The sequence below is a fragment of the Miscanthus floridulus genome, chromosome 12 (genome assembly GCF_019320115.1).
Source record: "Miscanthus floridulus cultivar M001 chromosome 12, ASM1932011v1, whole genome shotgun sequence".
NCBI lineage: Eukaryota > Viridiplantae > Streptophyta > Magnoliopsida > Poales > Poaceae > Miscanthus > Miscanthus floridulus.
In genome coordinates, this window is record NC_089591.1 from 63,781,013 (window position 1) to 63,801,413 (window position 20,401).

General features: G+C 43.6%; 3 protein-coding genes and 2 pseudogenes across 3 annotated transcripts; 4 read left to right on the plus strand and 1 right to left on the minus strand.

The window, feature by feature from the left end:
• Positions 1–469: 469 nt before the first annotated feature.
• On the minus strand, positions 470–1,590 carry LOC136496932 (uncharacterized; annotated as a pseudogene).
• A 1,733-nt stretch (positions 1,591–3,323) lies between these two features.
• On the plus strand, positions 3,324–4,062 carry LOC136496934 (14 kDa proline-rich protein DC2.15-like). Its single transcript, XM_066492714.1, has one exon. It carries the CDS (start codon positions 3,408–3,410, stop codon positions 3,795–3,797), a length of 390 nt encoding a protein of 129 aa, XP_066348811.1. The 5' UTR covers positions 3,324–3,407; the 3' UTR covers positions 3,798–4,062.
• A 1,646-nt stretch (positions 4,063–5,708) lies between these two features.
• On the plus strand, positions 5,709–6,436 carry LOC136496935 (14 kDa proline-rich protein DC2.15-like). The gene has a single exon (XM_066492715.1). It carries the CDS (start codon positions 5,793–5,795, stop codon positions 6,180–6,182), a length of 390 nt encoding a protein of 129 aa, XP_066348812.1. The 5' UTR covers positions 5,709–5,792; the 3' UTR covers positions 6,183–6,436.
• A 3,817-nt stretch (positions 6,437–10,253) lies between these two features.
• Positions 10,254–10,942, plus strand: LOC136496933 (14 kDa proline-rich protein DC2.15-like; annotated as a pseudogene).
• Positions 10,943–17,862: 6,920 nt separating this feature from the next.
• On the plus strand, positions 17,863–18,275 carry LOC136496936 (14 kDa proline-rich protein DC2.15-like). The gene has a single exon (XM_066492716.1). The coding sequence runs from the start codon at positions 17,863–17,865 to the stop codon at positions 18,247–18,249; it is 387 nt and encodes a 128-aa protein (XP_066348813.1). The 3' UTR covers positions 18,250–18,275.
• Positions 18,276–20,401: the final 2,126 nt, after the last annotated feature.

The following is a 20,401-nucleotide window of genomic DNA, read 5'->3' on the forward strand; positions in this document are numbered from 1 at the left end:
CACATTTCAAAGAGAACAGTCAACTTATACAAACTTTGACGAACAATTATTCAAAAAATATGCAAGTTTAGAACATTGAACTTGTATCAAGGGATTTGTGTTCAAAGTGTCTCTGAATTATGTTGATGATATAGTAAAAGATATTAACGGGTCAAAATAATCCGAAATGGAGTGTACAGAGCATCATACATCACCGATAAACCATAGAACAGGATTCCCAAGTACTCCTATGTTCTTCAGGCAAGCATAGACAGCCTGTGAGTGAGGTAAACATTCCATACATGGAGTGGAATCAACACTACAAGATGACGTTGCATGTCTGTGTCATATTGATATGTTTGATATAGAACTACTACCTATCATTTCGTCACGTCAAAGCCAAATAAAAATGGGACACAGTAAATCTGTAATCCTTATCGTCATGTCAACAGAACTGGATTACTGAAAATACCCCACAGAACCGAGAACGTGGTGTTCAATAGCGACACGAATCACACAGAAATGTAAGTAGCCATCGGCTGGGCCGTCGAAGCAAGTTTTGCAGCAAAACAAGAGTACAAGAGCACCTCGGCACGAACAGCGCGAAGAGTTAAAGAACTAAGATAACACTTGCCTGATCTAGTTTTCTTTGTCTTCTTTACGTCGGAACAACGTAAACATTGACATTACGGTGAGCCACCGCGGCCAACTCCACCGCCAACCCGACGGCGACCACCGCGAGCACGCAGGCTGCACCGCACCAGGCAGCAGCACTCTGCCTCCACCATCGCCGCTGGACGGCCCTCTTCCCCGTCTCCGCCGCGGCCCTCGCGATCGGTGTCGCGCTTCTTGGCAATGACGTCTAGCGTCCCTCCTCTCGAGTTCCCATGGCCTCCCGCTTCTTGGCAACACTATCCGTGGCCAGCTCCCTGCGTGTTTCCGCGGTCTCGTCCTCGGCGTCGTTGTCCTCGGCGATGACATCCGACGCCTCCTCCTTGTTGCGTGCTTCCACGACGTCATCGCGCTTGGCGTCCCCCTCCGTCGCCTCCTGGCACGAGTCGGTGCAGGAGCACGTGGACCGCGAGGACCCCGAGCAGTCGGCCTCCTCCTCGTCAGGCTCTCCCACCACCACCTCCTCCTCCTCCTCCTCGACTGGTTCAGGTGCAGCGACGACTGCGCGCTGCGCCCACTGATCGAACGTGGCCTTGAGGACGGCGAAGCGCGCCTCGGCCTCGGCCAGGCGCACCGGGCAGGCCCCGCCGTGGCACTCCGCCTCGGCGGCCAGGAGCGGCCGAAGGAAGTCGGTCTTCGCCTTGATCTTGTCGTGGAGCTGCTTCTCCGCGTAGGGGCTCCGCTGCCTGGACGACAGCGCGTCGTCGAGGGAGGCGCAGAGCTCGTCGAGATTCCGGTCCACCACGGCGCTCACCAGCCGTCCCTGCGTCGCCGGCGGCATGTCCATGGGCGCGGGCCGCCGGTTTGTGGGCGCGTTGTCGCTGTTGCGGTTTCGCGCAAGTGCCACGAGCGGAGCGGTGTCGCAACGCCAGGGTCGAGTGCCCGTGCAGTATAGTAGCGCGGCGGTTTCCTTGTGGGGCTTTTTTTGAGCACGGGCACCCCGCGGCCGGCGGGTGAGGTTTCGAGGAGTTGCGAGTTGCGACGCGACGCTTCGCTGAACGTTTGATATCTTCATCTCATTTGATCGCTTCGTGCCATGTGAAGGTGGTGTGAGGGCACGGTTGCAGATGCCAAGTAACTGCAACTCTAGCGCAGGATCCAGTGCGAATGTTTCCTGGAACGATGCATCATTTTTTTTTTGTCTTTTCTCTTTGTTGAGGCCACCCTTGTTTTGTTATTTACCGGAATCTAAAATGCAAGGAAACGTAAACGAAACAATCACTTTTCAATACAATGCGTAATTCTATTCTTTTATTTTATAGGCATTTAATAATTACTCACTATGTCCCAAAGTAAATGCACATCTCATTTCTCGAGGAGACAAACTTTTTTAAGTTTGACTAAATATATACAAAACTATACTAACTTTTATAATTAATGTATAATAAATATCATTAGATTGAGCATGGAATATATACTTGTATAATAAATTTGTTTGGAGATACAAATATTAATACTACTTTCTATATTTTTAGTCAAATTTTTTAAAAAAGTTTGACTTCTCAAGAAACGATATGTCCATTTATTTTAGGATAGAGAGAGTACATGAATCATCTAGAGTAAATCGAGCCTAGAACTCCTTTCAATTTCTACAGTTTTCTACCTTTAACCTTCACTCAGGTGAACCAGTAAGGCTTTGGGAGGATAAATGGTTTGGAAATGCCACACTTAAAGATTAGTATCCATCTCTATATAATATTAGAAGAAGAAATATATCACACTTGCATATGTAATCAGCACTACAGCGCTTAATATTACTTTTTGCAGAGCGTTAGTGGGGATAAACTACTTAAATTGGTCCTTTAGAAGGAGGCCGATCAATCCCAATTTAAAGTTGATACGTCGACTATGGGAGACTACGGTTGCTTTTCTGAGAGCTTCTTTTTCGCTAGAGTTTCGAACTTTGTAATAATAAATGGTTGTGTACAAAACTCTTGCAGAGCCCGGAATAAGAATTCCTTTTTCTAACAAAGAACTCCTTTCTTCTTAAAAACATTTCCACCTCATAAAAAATGATTACTCAGACTTGCCTGAATTTTTTTTTTTTGAGTGGATCTCAGACTTGCCTGATGAACGATGAGGGAGAATGAACGATGCATCAAATAGTAGTCCAGATTTCACGGGCCGCCGTCCACGCCAGCGGTGTGGTTTTAGCCCATCAAGGATTTTCCAATGAGATCAGAGAAGTGGGCCTTTATATGGGCTTAAGTTGTAATAACGGTCCCGCACAACCCCTGCGGCCCTGCCCATCGCATCGAGCTTTTCTTTTTCTCACCTCTCTCTTCTTCACAGTCACAGATAAGCTGGTCTTGCGTAGTAGCGTCATATGATTCCGCTGGTTTTCATTCCTCTCAATGCTGTACTCCGCTCCCCGATCATCAACGACATTATCGATCGGCACCACGACCTTCTTATGGACCGAGATTATTTTGGCTTATGGCATGTTACAAAAAGACATCGAGTCCGCAAACTGGAACATGCGTCCGCCACTACAGCAATCTTGTTCGCTAGTTTGAACCCATCCAGATCGGCATCCCGCACCATCATCTCAACCTCACATGCATATGCTAACTAGCTAGTTGATCATCGCATCATTGTCGCGCTTCGTTCCGGCGGCCACCTATAAATACCACACCCGAACACCGTCTCCAACCATCACAAGCACTTAGCAATCGAGCCATCAAGAGCTAGCTCCTCTCGAAGCTCACTCTGCTCTGTGCCTGTGGTCAAGAGGACACACACTGCTGTGTGCAGCAATGGCAGGCAAGGCGTCGGTCGCGCTGTTCCTGGCCGTGAACCTGGTGGTGTTCGCCATGGCCAGCGCCTGCGGTGGCGACTGCCCCACGCCGCCGACCCCTTCGACGCCGACCCCGACGCCGGCCTCGTCCGGCAAGTGCCCCCGCGACGCGCTCAAGCTGGGCGTGTGCGCCAATGTTCTGGGCCTGATCAAGGCCAAGGTGGGCGTGCCGCCCACGGAGCCATGCTGCCCGCTGCTGGAGGGGCTCGTCGACCTCGAGGCCGCACTCTGCCTCTGCACCGCCATCAAGGGCAAAATCCTCGGCATCAACCTCAACCTGCCCGTCGACCTCAGCCTCATCCTCAACCACTGCGGCAAGACCGTGCCCACCGGATTCAAGTGCCTCTAGGCTAGCCAAGAGCATCATGCCGGCGTGTTCTTTTGCTTGTCATTCGTCTCTTACTGTCTTTGCTTGCTAAGCTAGCTCTGCATGAGTACGTGTCGGCGCGAACACGCCAAGTACGTACGTATGTAGCCGGTTTGATGAGCAGCTTTCGCTTTTGGGGTGTTTCTTTTTATGTAAGTGCCTCGTCCTTTGTATGGACAGTGTCACTGAACTATTTTGATTGTTATTCTTTTATTTGTAATATCTAGCAATATATATGCCTGATGAATAAAGCTCATATTGTTCGAAATATGTGCATATTGTTCTAATATCAGATTTTATTATGAGTCGTATTTCATTTTCATACACGTTTGCAAATACACTACATAAAACATAATTAACTGAGGCAATAATCCATAACCATTTGTACGTTGAGATGTAGAATTACTAGCATTCATGATACTATTCATCCATGTGCAATCTCCAACCGACCAAAAACACTCTCAAAATCTCTGAAATAAGGCATTTAATAATTACTCACTATGTCCCAAAGTAAATGCACATCTCATTTCTCGAGGAGACAAACTTTTTTAAGTTTGACTAAATATATACAAAACTATACTAACTTTTATAATTAATGTATAATAAATATCATTAGATTGAGCATGGAATATATACTTGTATAATAAATTTGTTTGGAGATACAAATATTAATACTACTTTCTATATTTTTAGTCAAATTTTTTAAAAAAGTTTGACTTCTCAAGAAACGATATGTCCATTTATTTTAGGATATAGAGAGAGTACATGAATCATCTAGAGTAAATCGAGCCTAGAACTCCTTTCAATTTCTACAGTTTTCTACCTTTAACCTTCACTCAGGTGAACCAGTAAGGCTTTGGGAGGATAAATGGTTTGGAAATGCCACACTTAAGATTAGTATCCATCTCTATATAATATTAGAAGAAAGAAATATATCACACTTGCATATGTAATCAGCACTACAGCGCTTAATATTACTTTTTGCAGAGCGTTAGTGGGGATAAAACTACTTAAATTGGTCTTTAGAAGGAGGCCGATCAATCCCAATTTAAAGTTGATACGTCGACTATGGGAGACTACGGTTGCTTTTCTGAGAGCTTCTTTTTCGCTAGAGTTTCGAACTTTGTAATAATAAATGGTTGTGTACAAAACTCTTGCAGAGCCCGGAATAAGAATTCCTTTTTCTAACAAAGAACTCCTTTCTTCTTAAAAACATTTCCACCTCATAAAAAATGATTACTCAGACTTGCCTGAATTTTTTTTTTTTTGAGTGGATCTCAGACTTGCCTGATGAACGATGAGGGAGAATGAACGATGCATCAAATAGTAGTCCAGATTTCACGGGCCGCCGTCCACGCCAGCGGTGTGGTTTTAGCCCATCAAGGATTTTCCAATGAGATCAGAGAAGTGGGCCTTTATATGGGCTTAAGTTGTAATAACGGTCCCGCACAACCCCTGCGGCCCTGCCCATCGCATCGAGCTTTTCTTTTTCTCACCTCTCTCTTCTTCACAGTCACAGATAAGCTGGTCTTGCGTAGTAGCGTCATATGATTCCGCTGGTTTTCATTCCTCTCAATGCTGTACTCCGCTCCCCGATCATCAACGACATTATCGATCGGCACCACGACCTTCTTATGGACCGAGATTATTTTGGCTTATGGCATGTTACAAAAAGACATCGAGTCCGCAAACTGGAACATGCGTCCGCCACTACAGCAATCTTGTTCGCTAGTTTGAACCCATCCAGATCGGCATCCCGCACCATCATCTCAACCTCACATGCATATGCTAACTAGCTAGTTGATCATCGCATCATTGTCGCGCTTCGTTCCGGCGGCCACCTATAAATACCACACCCGAACACCGTCTCCAACCATCACAAGCACTTAGCAATCGAGCCATCAAGAGCTAGCTCCTCTCGAAGCTCACTCTGCTCTGTGCCTGTGGTCAAGAGGACACACACTGCTGTGTGCAGCAATGGCAGGCAAGGCGTCGGTCGCGCTGTTCCTGGCCGTGAACCTGGTGGTGTTCGCCATGGCCAGCGCCTGCGGTGGCGACTGCCCCACGCCGCCGACCCCTTCGACGCCGACCCCGACGCCGGCCTCGTCCGGCAAGTGCCCCCGCGACGCGCTCAAGCTGGGCGTGTGCGCCAATGTTCTGGGCCTGATCAAGGCCAAGGTGGGCGTGCCGCCCACGGAGCCATGCTGCCCGCTGCTGGAGGGGCTCGTCGACCTCGAGGCCGCACTCTGCCTCTGCACCGCCATCAAGGGCAAAATCCTCGGCATCAACCTCAACCTGCCCGTCGACCTCAGCCTCATCCTCAACCACTGCGGCAAGACCGTGCCCACCGGATTCAAGTGCCTCTAGGCTAGCCAAGAGCATCATGCCGGCGTGTTCTTTTGCTTTTCATTCGTCTCTTACTGTCTTTGCTTGCTAAGCTAGCTCTGCATGAGTACGTGTCGGCGCGAACACGCCAAGTACGTACGTATGTAGCCGGTTTGATGAGCAGCTTTCGCTTTTGGGGTGTTTCTTTTTATGTAAGTGCCTCGTCCTTTGTATGGACAATGTCACTGAACTATTTTGATTGTTATTCTTTTATTTGTAATATCTAGCAATATATATGCCTGACGAATAAAGCTCATATTGTTCGAAATATGTGCATATTGTTCTAATATCAGATTTTATTATGAGTCGTATTTCATTTTCATACACGTTTAGTTTGCAAATACACTACATAAAACATAATTAACTGAGGTAATAATCCATAACCATTTGTACGTTGAGACGTAGAATTACTAGCATTCATGATACTATTCATCCATGTGCAATCTCCAACCGACCAAAAACACTCTCAAAATCTCGAAATAAGCAGTAGCAACATCTCAGCCATCCAAGGGACAAGCAATGGCTTTATGAGAGCCCCTTTTCTCTTCCATTTTTCTCCCGCATGTGCTATCGGTCTCCCTTTCTGGAGAGAAAGAGCAGTGCTGCTCCAACGTCTAAGAGACATGCTGATACACTTTTTTTTTAAGATTACAAAATAATACATGCATGGAACCCAGCCACAAAATGTTTTACAAAAATAATACTATATATGAGTTTTTAGTTAAATTGTTTGGCCAAAAAATGTTTTTCAAACATACAAAAAAATCTAAATTAATGCCGGTGATTATAAATATGTGATTTTACCTAGGGTCATTTTTTGTGGAACGATTTTTGAAAATTGTTCTATCAGACTTTATATTGCTAGCAAACATGTCAGTGCATCGGAAGAGTGCGGCGGTGCCAACTTCTCGGAAGAACGCGACAGTAGGACCCTAGGAGGCGGCAGCGTAGAACGTTGGCGTTGCACGCTGGACTGAAGCAGGGACGGCGCTGCACGTGAGATGGAAAAAGCGGCGACACTGCACACAGGACACGAGCAGCTCCGGCGCGAGACAGGAGCAGCGGCGGTGTAGCGTGTGGGACGGCGGCGTAGGACGGAAGCAATGGCAGTGGCCCCGTTCGTTTCGCTAAAAAAACAAGCCGAAACACTGTTCCGACCGATTTGTTGTGAGAGAAAAAGACTATTCTGACTAAAAAAAATAAGCTGAAAAAAACGGATTATAAGATAAGCGAACATGGCCGGTATGGATGATTGCTCGTCATGTGTAGCGTCCAGGGGGGGCTGAGTTTCAATAATCGTTTGTCTATAGAACGATTTTTTATAAGAAATCATTTTTTCTTTTATAAAAAATTTAATCACTTTTCCCACATACAATTTTATTTTATCTAAAATTATTTTCCTGATGGAATGAAATTTAAAGTTAATCTACCATTAGACAACTTTGTATTATTTTTGTAATCTTCACAAAAAAAAGTGTAGAGAACTTCATCCACATGTCTCTTGGAGCGGCACCGCTCTTTCTCTCCAAAAAGGGATACCGAGCACATGGGGGAGAAAAAAAGTGGAAGAGAAAAGAGGCTCTGATCCTCACCATTGCTGGCCCCTTGCATGGTTGAGATGCTGCTAATGCTTATGTTGCGGTAGTAGTTATAGAGCACCACATCAACTCATGGGCCGTGGCATAGTTATTTTGGACTAGGATGTTAGTACTTACATAGTTGATGGACCTAGATGAAAATGATGTAATAATTTAGTGACCTACGGTGTAATTACTAAAGATAATATGTATAGTAGCCCAAGAAATCTTCATCTAAACTATCCACCTATGACATTATTATGAAAGAAAAACTTAAGTATAATAATGAACATGTAAATATTGTAACACTCTAGAGTCCAAAAAGACTTAGATTCACTTTACACGCTGCGTGAACCACATGCTTCCACCAACCCACTTACACTTTTGTGCTCGTTTCATGTAGAAGCAGGAGTCAGTGGTATGAACTCTAAAGCTTTATATGTTTATGTAACCGACCATCAATAACTAAGGTGGGACTACCCACCCTCAATGTCACATTAACAAGCATTTGGATAGGCAAATCGAAACTACTCCAGATGTCCTCAATATGAACTAAATTACTTTATGTTCCATTATGAATATATCTAAAGTAAACCTCTAAATTTGAATATAAATTATCTAGTTCTATCTTATGGAAGATAATCTAAAACAAACCCTACATTTGCATCTAAGTAATCCGTTAAATTGGCTTATAAGTTACCTACCTCTAACATTAGAAAATAAATAAAATAAAATTATCAATATCTACTATTATGAAAAGGGAATAAGTAAACATATATATGTTTCTCAGTTCTCACTTCTACTACTAGAAATATACAAAAAAACAACTATCTCAAAGAAATGAACACAACATGTAGACAAAGTATATATGCATCTATGAGCGATAACTATATATTTCTATGGTTTAGTAGTCATGAAAAATGTTGCCTAATAAATGAATCACATAACATGACCCTAACAATTAATTTTAAATTATATTAATAAATTATGACAAATGATTATGTAATTAAGTTGTTGCTTTAGATAAATTTATACATTAATAAATTGTGTAATTATGAGAATAAACATATCTACTAATTCATTTAATTATAAGCGCTCTATTGTTGCAAAAATACTAACACACATGATTATTTGAAAGGTAATTAAACACCTAGAGCACTAATATGACTTTTTATGTCAATATAGTAATTAAAAGTGCAGTCTATGACTTTGAACTTATATTTTCAATAAAATACAAAAGGAAAATTTAAATAAAATGTACATTAAACACTAAAGTTTTAACTCAAAATCTAAAAACAAAACAATAGCAACCAATAAGATTCATATATGAAATCCAATATTTAGATTCATTATATCTTGAAGACAAATGAGCCACAATTAAACATGTATTGAAGACTCATAGATGTGCGATTCAAACGGAGGGAACTATGAATTTGGATGGAAACTATATAGAGTAAAATTGGTAAATCCATCACTACCGGATGAGTTTGTATATGAGCGTTGTGTTAATACATAAAGAACTCAAACATAAGTAATTTTATTTAGTTGTATGTACTAAATTATCTATGAACTTCCACTCATCACTTATGTCTCTTAAGCTTCTAGCCTATGCAAAAGCACGGGTGGATGTATTAGTATTTTTTTATATAAATATGAGGAATCACCAAGCCAACATTTAAACAAAAAGAGCAAATTTTATAGGAGTAGAAGAAGGACAACACCCACTGTTGTTTGTTGGCACACTTCTCAAGCAAATTCAAGCCTCTAACTTGAATGCTCGTACTGAGCATAATAGATGTTGATCCCAATCAGTGGCGGAGCTAAAACAAATTTGAGGGGGATGCAATTGCCTTTTGGGTGCATTCAGTTTTACTGTGGGGATACATATGTAGTAAAAATATTTGATCATAATCATTGTTTTTTTTGTTAATTTTACTATGGTGCACCGGTACCCACGGCTGTATACATAGCTCTGTGCCTGGATCCCATCAAGTACCACAAAAAACTACTTCAACTCTTCAGCAACTTGGGCGTCCATCACCGTGGTACCTCTCTGCTGATCTTTAGCACTTGAGCATGTTACTAGATACAAGCAGCCAACCCATATGACACTGAATAAATGATCAACCATCAAGCGAGAACAAACATCAACTTGCATCGACCAATGCAGCAATCCTGGCCACTACCGCTGTTCTACATTGAAACTTATTTCTGGAGTATCACCAAAATATTCGTGGAACAAGTACAGATCACCCATCTAATAATCGCCCTCACATGCATTCATGCTCACGGGAATGTAAACTCACTAAACAACTAAACCGGTCCTGTGCACCGATATTTCTCCTATAAATGCAACGCTCAAGCGCCACCACGAACCATCACAAGCGCCTAACGATCAGTTGTTATTAAGCCACATCTTAATCACTCTGCTTCGCGCTAGTGATCAAGCAAGTTCTTCTTTCTGTACTCTGTAGCAATGGCAGACAAGGCCTCGACGATCGCGTTGTTCCTCGCCGTGAACCTGGTGGTGTTCGCCATGGCCAGCGCCTGCGGTGGAGACTGCCCACGCCGACCCCTTCGACGCCGACCCCGACGCCAGCCTCGTCCGGCAAGTGCCCCCGCGACGCGCTCAAGCTGGGCGTGTGCGCCAATGTTCTGGGCCTGATCAAGGCCAAGGTGGGCGTGCCGCCCACGGAGCCATGCTGCCCGCTGCTGGAGGGGCTCGTCGACCTCGAGGCCGCACTGTGCCTCTGCACCGCCATCAAGGGCAGGATCCTCGGCATCAACCTCAACCTGCCCGTCGACCTCAGCCTCATCCTCAACCACTGCGGCAAGACCGTGCCCACCGGATTCAAGTGCCTCTAAGCTAGCCAAGAGCATGCCGGCGTCTTCTTTTGCTTGTCATTCGTCTCTTACTGTCTTAGTGCAGGCTTCTTATCGGTTGCTACGTACGTACGTGCTTGCTAGCTAGCTCCGCGCCTACGTGCATCCGCGCGAACACGCGAAGTACGTTGTAGCCGGTTTGATGACCAGCTTTCGCTTTTGGGTGTTTCTTTTTATGTAAGTGCCTCGATCGTCCTTTGCATGGACAGTGTCACTGAACTATTTGGATTGTTATATTCTTTTATTTGAATACAGCAATATGCTTGATGAATAAAGCTTATATTGTTCGAAATATTTGCATATTACTCTAATATCATATTTTATTATGAGGCATATATCATTTTCATACACATTTGCAAATGCTACATAAAACATAAGTAATTGAGGCAATAATCCATAACCATTTGAGACGTAGAATTACTAGTATTCATGACACTATATTCATATCCGTGTGCAATTTCCAACCGACCAAAAACACTCTCAAAATCTCTAGTAGCTAGATAGAAGGTGATCCTTTTATTTAGCCTAGCTTCTCCTTTGTTCCCTATGATATAAATATCGGAATACTCCAAAGAAAAAAATGCTAAAACATCACAGTGCGCTTACATTATAAGTAGGTTCATATAAATGATGTCAACATTCTGCGGCTCATAGTTGCACGTGTAGTCCCTAAACTGTCGTGTGATTCTCGCCTAGGTACGCGAACTATGAAATTGCAAATCTATGTTCTTAATCTACTGAAGTGCTTCAATCCTGCTAGTCCAGAGCATATCCATCTACCTCCTCAGCTGCTGGAAGGGCTCGATCCCTCACTATGCTTCGTTCCACACATCGCCATGTCGCCTACATGGAGCTCCCCATCATGACTTAGTGCATCGAAGATGTTGCGATCCTCATCATAGATCCTGCAGCAACGCGCTTCCATGGGCATGCTGGCTAGCTGCTCCTAATGATCGTGGTGGGCGTACGATGTCTTTGAGCTTGGTGTCAACCTCTCGAGGCTCTCGTCATGGAGGCTTCGTGACATTTTAGAGTATAATAATAAACATGCTAATATTGTAACACTTTAGAGTTCAAAAGGCTTAAACCTACTCTAAACGCTGAGTGAACCATACACTTCCACCAGCCCACTTACTACACTCACTACTGGAATCACGGGATTTGCCTAGTGCCGCAGGCACTAGGCAAAGGCCCAGAAACACTAGGCAAACAGTTTGCCTAGTGTCACACTAGGCAAACAAGGGTCGGCAGAGGCGGACTAGGCAAAGAGCACTTTGCCGAGTGTCAAACCTCGGACACTCGGTAAAGTGTTTGCCTAGTGTCAAGGACACCACTCGGCAAAAGTATTCCACTGACGGTAGAAATCATAACGGACGTTTTGCCTAGTGTCGGAGGTCTGACACTCGGCAAAGTATGCAAGGTTTGCCTAGTGCTAGGCGTCCGACACTAGGCAAATATGTCAAGCTTTGCCTAGTGTCAGGCCACCTACACTAGGCAAATATGCCAAGCTTTGCCTAGTGTCAAGCCTCCGACACTAGGCAAACTGCCTACTTTGCCTAGTGTCAGTCCTAGGTGTGCCACGTGTGGCCCCTTTGCCTAGTGTCAGACCCCTGACACTAGGCAAAGTAACCAGAAGCTGAATTTTTTTTATTATTCCATTTGCGACACAAATATAAATCATATTCAAACACCACAAATATATCATATGAATCATAAATAAGAACCACATTTCACATATATCACATGTTCATACCAAAAGTCCAAATGTGCCACAAGTACGCTCAAGTTTCAGTGTAGGTACTGTGAGGTCTAAAAGAAAGAAAAACCCGAAAGAAATTGCCGAGAAGCATGCCATAGAATGCATTGACAATAATGTCATCAGCAGAAAATAAACCTCCACACAGGGTCGCCTCAAACACAGAAAAAATAACATCTGCAGCCATATCCAAGCTTTTCTCTCATGTGTTGTTTTTATACACTGATTTCATATTGGTTAATATTGCAGGAGCTGATATACTTCCCATTATAATCAATCTACGAAGCACATCCATGGGACAGTACTAAAATGCTAGGTGAATTTATGAAAAGAGTGAATAGCAAAAGAACTTCCATGCACATTACTGAACATGAATATATATGCCTGATGAATAAAGCTCATATTGTTCGAAATATGTGCATATTGTTCTAATATCAGATTTTATTATGAGTCATATTTCATTTTCATACACGTTTAGTTTGCAAATACACTACATAAAACATAATTAACTGAGGTAATAATCCATAACCATTTGTACGTTGAGACGTAGAATTACTAGCATTCATGATACTATTCATCCATGTGCAATCTCCAACCGACCAAAAATACTCTCAAAATCTCGAAATAAGCAGTAGCAACATCTCAGCCATCCAAGGGACAAGCAATGGCTTGATGAGAGCCTCTTTTCTCTTCCATTTTTCTCCCGCATGTGCTATCGATCTCCCTTTTTGGAGAGAAAGAGCAGTGCTGCTCCAACGTCTAAGAGACATGCTGATACACTTTTTTTTAAGATTACAAAAATAATACATGGAACCCAGCCACAAAATGTTTTACAAAAATAATATTATATATGAGTTTTCAATTAAATTGTTTGGCCAAAAAATGTTTTTCAAAAATACAAAAAAATCTAAATTAATGCCGGTGATTATAAATATGTGATTTTACCTAGGGTCATTTTCTGTGGAACGATTTTTGAAAATTGTTCTACCAGTAGACGACTTTATATTGCTAGCAAACATGTCAGTGTATTGGAAGAATGCGGCGGTGCCAACTTCTCGGAAGAACGCGACAGCAGGACCCTAGGAGGCGGCGGCGTAGACTGCTCCATATGAACGTCGGTGTTGCACGCTGGACTGAAGCAGGGACGGCGCTGCACGTGAGATGGAAAAAGCGACGACACTGCACACAGGACACGAGCAGCTCCGGCGCGAGACAGGAGCAGCGGCGGTGTAGCGTGCGGGACGGCGGCGTAGGACGGAAGCAACGGCAGTGGCCTGTTCGCTTCGCTGAAAAAATAAGCCGAAACACTGTTTTGGCTGATTTGTTGTGAGAGAAAAATACTGTTCTGGCTAAAAAAAATAAACTGAAAAAGATGGATTATAAGATAAGCGAACAAGGCCAAGGCCAGTATGGATGATTGCTCGTCATGTGTAGCGTCCAGGGGGGCTGAGTTTCAATAATCGTTGTCTATAGAATGATTTTTGATAAGAAATCATTTTTTCTTTTATAAAAAATTTAATCACTTTTCCCACATACAATTTTATTTTATCTAAAGTTATTTCCTGGTGGAATGAAATTTAAAAGTTAATCTACCATTAGACAACTTTGTATTATTTTTGTAATCTTCACAAAAAAAAGTGTAGAGAACTTCATCCGCATGTCTCTTGGAGCGGCACCGCTGTTTCTCTCCAAAAAGGGATACCGAGCACATGGGGGAGAAAAAAAAGTGGAAGAGAAAAGATGCTCTGATCCTCACCATTGCTGGCCCGTTGGATGGTTGAGATGCTGCTACTGCTTATGTTGCAGTAGTGGCATAGTTATTTTGGACTAGGATGTTAGTACTTACATAGTTGATGGACCTAATGAAAATGATGTAATAATTTAGTGACCTAAGGTGTAATTACTAAAGACAATATATATAGTAGCCCAAGAAATCTTCATCTAAACTATCCACCTATGACATTATTATGAAAGAAAAAACTTAAGTATAATAATGAACATGTAAATATTGTAACACTCTAGAGTCCAAAAAGACTTAGATTCACTTTACACGCTGCGTGAACCACATACTTCCACCAACCCACTTACACTTTTGTGCTCGCTTCATGTAAAAGCATTAATCCGGAGTAAGTGGTATGAATTCTAAAGCTTTATATGTTTATGTAACCGACCATCAATAACTAAGGTGGGACTACCCACCCTCAATGTCACATTAACAAGCATTTGGATAGGCAAATCGAAACTTGTCCAGATGTCCTCAATATGAACTAAATTACTCTATGTTCCATTATGAATATATCTAAAGTAAACCCCTAAATCTGAATATAAATTATCTAGTTCTATCTTATGGAAGATAATCTAAAATAAAGCCTACATTTGCATCTAAGTAATCCGTTAAATTGGCTTATAAGTTACCTACCTCTAACATTAGAAAACAAATAAATAAAATTATCAATATCTACTATTATGAAAAGGGAATAAGTAAACATATATATGTTTCTGAGTTCTCACTTCTACTACTAGAAATATACAAAAAAACAACTATCTCAAAGAAATGAACACAACATGTAGACAAAGTATATATGCATCTATGAGCGATAACTATATATTTCTATGGTTTAGTAGTCATGAAAAATGTTGCCTAATAAATGAATCACATAACATGACCCTAACAATTAATTTTAAATTATATTAATAAATTATGACAAATGATTATGTAATTAAGTTGTTGCTTTAGATAAATTTATACATTAATAAATTGTGTAATTATGAGAATAAACATATCTACTAATTCATTTAATTATAAGCGCTCTAATGTTGCAAAAATACTAACACGCATGATTATTTGAAAGGTAATTCAACACCTAGAGCACTAATATGACTTTTTATGTCAATATAGTAATTAAAAGTGCAGTCTATGACTTTGAAATTATATTTTCAATAAAATACAAAAGGAAAATTTAAATAAAATGTACATTAAACACTAAAGTTTTAACTCAAAATCTAAAAACAAAACAATAGCAACCAATAAGATTCATATATGAAATCCAATATTTAGATTAATTATATCTTAAAGACAAATGAGACACAATTAAACATGTATTGAAGACTCATAGATGTGCGATTCAAACGGAGGGAACTATGAATATGGATGGAAACTATATAGAGTAAAATTGGTAAATCCATCACTACCGGATGAGTTTGTATATGAGCGTTGTGTTAAAACATAAAGAACTCAAACATAAGTAATTTTATTTAGTTGTATGTACTAAATTATCTATGAACTTCCACGCATCACTTATGTCTCTTAAGCTTCTAGCCTATGCAAAAGCACGGGTGGATGTATTAGTACTTTTTTTTATAAATATGAGGGCCAATTTTAGCCAAGTTTTAGACCAGCAAACAGGGCCAATATGTGCATATTGTTCTAATATCATATTTTATTATGAGTCGTATTTCATTTTCATACATGTTTGCAAATACACTATATAAAACATAATTAACTGAGGCAATAATCCATAACCATTTGTACGTTGAGACGTAGAATTACTAGCATTCATGATACTATTCATCCATGTGCAATCTCCAACCGACCAAAAACACTCTCAAAATCTCGAAATAACCATAAGAAATAATACTAAAACATCGCGGTGCGCTTATATTATAAGTAGGTTCGAATAAATGATGCCAACATTCCACAACTCATAGTTATTTGAGAGACTGAGATAAGAATCGCATAATAGTTTAAGAATTTTCCATGTAATTACTAGGTGCAGACTCGTAATATCATTGCCACGCTAGAGCGGACCAGGATCGGCTGCAGTAGTAGTTACTACTACAACTTAAGCAGTAGCAACATCTCAGCCATCCAAGGGACAAGCAATGGCTTGATGAGAGCCCCTTCCCGCATGTGCTATGGGTCTCCCTTTTTGGAGAGAAAGAGCAGTGCTGCTCCAACGTCTAAGAGACATGCTGATACACTTTTTTTAGGGCATGTTCGGTTAAGTTGAAACCTGGTCAGAAATAATTTCAGTTGACGACGTCTATTCAAATTAGAATACGAATCCAGCCAGGAATATTTCCAGGGACCGTTCCCCTTCAACCGAACGGCCCCTTAAGATTACAAAAATAATACATGGAACCCAGCCACAAAATGTTTTACAAAAATAATACTATATATGAGTTTTCAATTAAATTGTTTGGCCAAAAATTGTTTTTAAAAAACACAAAAAATCTAAATTAATGCCGGTGATTATAAATATGTGATTTTACCTAGGGTCATTTTCTGTGGAACGATTTTTGAAAATTGTTCTATCAGTAGACGACTTTATATTGCTAGTAAACATGTCAGTGCATTGGAAGAATGCGGCGGTGCCAACTTCTCGGAAGAACGCGACAGCAGGACCCTAGGAGGCGGCGGCGTAGGACTGCTCCATATGAACGTCGGCGTTGCACGCTGGACTGAAGCAGGGACGGCGCTGCACGTGAGATGGAAAAAGCGGCGACACTGCACACAGGACACAAGCACCTCCGGCGCGAGACAGGAGCAGCGGTGGTGTAGCGTGCGGGACGGCGGCATAGGATGGAAGCAACGGCAGTGGCTCCGTTCGCTTCGCTGAAAAAATAAACCGAAACACTGTTTAGACTGATTTGTTGTGAGAGAAAAATACTGTTCTGATTAAAAAAATAAGTTGAAAAAGACGAATTATAAGATAAGCGAACAGGGCCAGTATGGATGATTGCTCGTCATATGTAGCGTCCAGGGGGGCTGAGTTTCAATAATCGTTAGAACGATTTTTTATAAGAAATCATTTTTTCTTTTATAAAAAATTTAATCACTTTTCCCACATACAATTTTATTTTATCTAAAGTTATTTCCTGGTGGAATGAAATTTAAAAGTTACTATGGTGCACCGGTACCCACGGCTGTATATACATAGCTCTGTGCCTGGATCCCATCAAGTACCACAAAAAACTACTTCAACTCTTCAGCAACTTGGGCGTCCATCACCGTGGTACCTCTCTGCTGATCTTTAGAACTTGAGCATGTTACTAGATACAAGCAGGCAACCCATATGACACTGAATAAATGATCAACCATCAAGCGAGAACAAATATCAACTTGCATCGACCAATGCAGCAATCCTGGCCACTACCGCTGTTCTACATTGAAACTTATTTCTGGAGTATCACCAAAATATTCGTGGAACAAGTACAGATCACCCACCTAATAATCGCCCTCACATGCATTCATGCTCACGGGAATGTAAACTCACTAAATAACTAAACCGGTCCTGTGCACCGATATTTCTCCTATAAATGCAACGCTCAAGCGCCACCACGAACCATCACAAGCGCTTAGCGATCAGTTGTTATTAAGGCACATATTAATCACTCTGCTTCGCGCTAGTGATCAAGCAAGTTCTTCTTTCTGTACTCTGTAGCAATGGCAGGCAAGGCCTCGATCGCGTTGTTCCTAACCGTGAACCTGGTGGTGTTCGCCATGGCCAGCGCCTGCGGTGGAGACTGCCCCACGCCGACCCCTTCGACGCCGACCCCGACGCCGGCCTCGTCCGGCAAGTGCCCCCGCGACGCGCTCAAGCTGGGCGTGTGCGCCAATGTTCTGGGCCTGATCAAGGCCAAGGTGGGCGTGCCGCCCACGGAGCCATGCTGCCCGCTGCTGGAGGGGCTCGTCGACCTCGAGGCCGCACTGTGCCTCTGCACCGCCATCAAGGGCAGGATCCTCGGCATCAACCTCAACCTGCCCGTCGACCTCAGCCTCATCCTCAACCACTGCGGCAAGACCGTGCCCACCGGATTCAAGTGCCTCTAAGCTAGCCAAGAGCATGCCGGCGTCTTCTTTTGCTTGTCATTCGTCGCTTACTGTCTTAGTGCACGCTTCTTATCGGTTGCTACGTACGTACGTGCTTGCTAGCTAGCTCCGCGCCTACGTGCATCCGCGCGAACACGCGAAGTACGTACGTTGTAGCCGGTTTGATGACCAGCTTTCGCTTTTGGGTGTTTCTTTTTATGTAAGTGCCTCGATCGTCCTTTGCATGGACAGTGTCACTGAACTATTTGGATTGTTATATTCTTTTATTTGAATACAGCAATATGCTTGATGAATAAAGCTTATATTGTTCGAAATATTTGCATATTACTCTAATATCATATTTTATTATGAGGCATATATCATTTTCATACACATCTGCAAATGCTACATAAAACATAAGTAATTGAGACAATAATCCATAACCATTTGAGACGTAGAATTACTAGTATTCATGACACTATATTCATATCCGTGTGCAATTTCCAACCGACCAAAAACACTCTCAAAATCTCTAGTAGCTAGATAGAAGGTGATCCTTTTATTTAGCCTAGCTTCTCCTTTGTTCCCTATGATATAAATATCGGAATACTCCAAAGAAAAAAATGCTAAAACATCACAGTGCGCTTACATTATAAGTAGGTTCATATAAATGATGTCAACATTCTGCGGCTCATAGTTGCACGTGTAGTCCCTAAACTGTCGTGTGATTCTCGCCTTGGTACGCAAACTATGAAATTGCAAATCTATGTTCTTAATCTACTGAAGTGCTTCAATCCTGCTAGTCCAGAGCATATCCATCTACCTCCTCAGCTGCTGGAAGGGCTCGATCCCTCACTATGCTTCGTTCCACACATCGCCATGTCGCCTACATGGAGCTCCCCATCATGACTTAGTGCATCGAAGATGTTGCGATCCTCATCATAGATCCTGCAGCAACGCGCTTCCATGGTGTCGGATACAGTGAGAAGGGGTACCCTAAGCAAGAACCAAAAAACGGCTGCTTAGACTTCGTAAAGGTCAAAACCAGCTAAACACCGCTGGCCTCGGCCGATTCTCCGACTCGCCCGAGGCCCCCTCACCGCTGGCCTCGAGCGACCCCCCACCAAGGGCCTCGGCCGGGCCGCCAACTCTCCGTCTCGCGCGAGGCGGGCTCGGCAGCACTCCGCTGCCTCTTCCTTCACCCGCCCCTCTGACCAAACGTCGTGTCACATTAACTCAGCCAACTGCTGCCCCTGACATCGGCCGCACGCTCGGCACAGTACAGCAGAATGGCCGACGGGACAGGAGGCAGGACTGGGCAGAGGTTACCCGCCACTGTGCTAACCACTAAAGCACATGGTTGACGCCCATGCCTCACTATGCTGCCAACTCCTGCTCCGAGAACAACGCAGCGTGGGGAGCCACGTCTGAGATACTGTGGCCTCGGAATCAGCACCCAGGATCAATAATTCCCCCCAATGCCTCGGCAGTATGCTTCAGGGGCTCGGCAGCCTGAGGATCCATGTCCGCCGAACCCCCCACGATGGCTCGGCCTCGCCATCTGCAGAGCCACAGCTCCCTACGACGTCAGCGCACGATGACCAGCACGTCACCCGCCATATCCTGCATCAAGCTGTACTGGAGCCCCACGACGCACAAGATCAAGTATGACCGGCGCGTCACCTCTGCACGACAAGGACGAGGCCACTCCATCGACCATACCACAACAGTGGCCGGCTACAGGGCTCGGACACGCCGCCCCCATTTATAGAGCAGGAGGTCTCGGCATCCTGACGCCAACTCCGCTCCGCGCGAGGCTCCCCAGGGAAGGCCTCGGCAAGAAACGCCGTCTCCGCCCCGCCCGAGGCTCTCCACGGAAGGCCTCGGCGGGAAGCGCGTTCTCCGTATCACGCGAGGCCTCTCGCGCGAGGCCTCGGCGAGGGGCCTGACCTCCGTCTCGCGCGAGGCCTCATTCTCTGTGTCGCTCGGGGCCGGCTTGTCCGTGGTCCGTCGCCCCCCGCCTCGGCCGACCCTCCCGACAGCGCGTCACGTCTCATTAATACTTTCAACCACTCCCGCAATCTCCGCCGGACAGCGGCTCAACGTCACAGAATGGCCGATGCGACCCGAAGTCGCATCAGCGCCGTACCGGCTGGGACAGGGCACGGCGGGG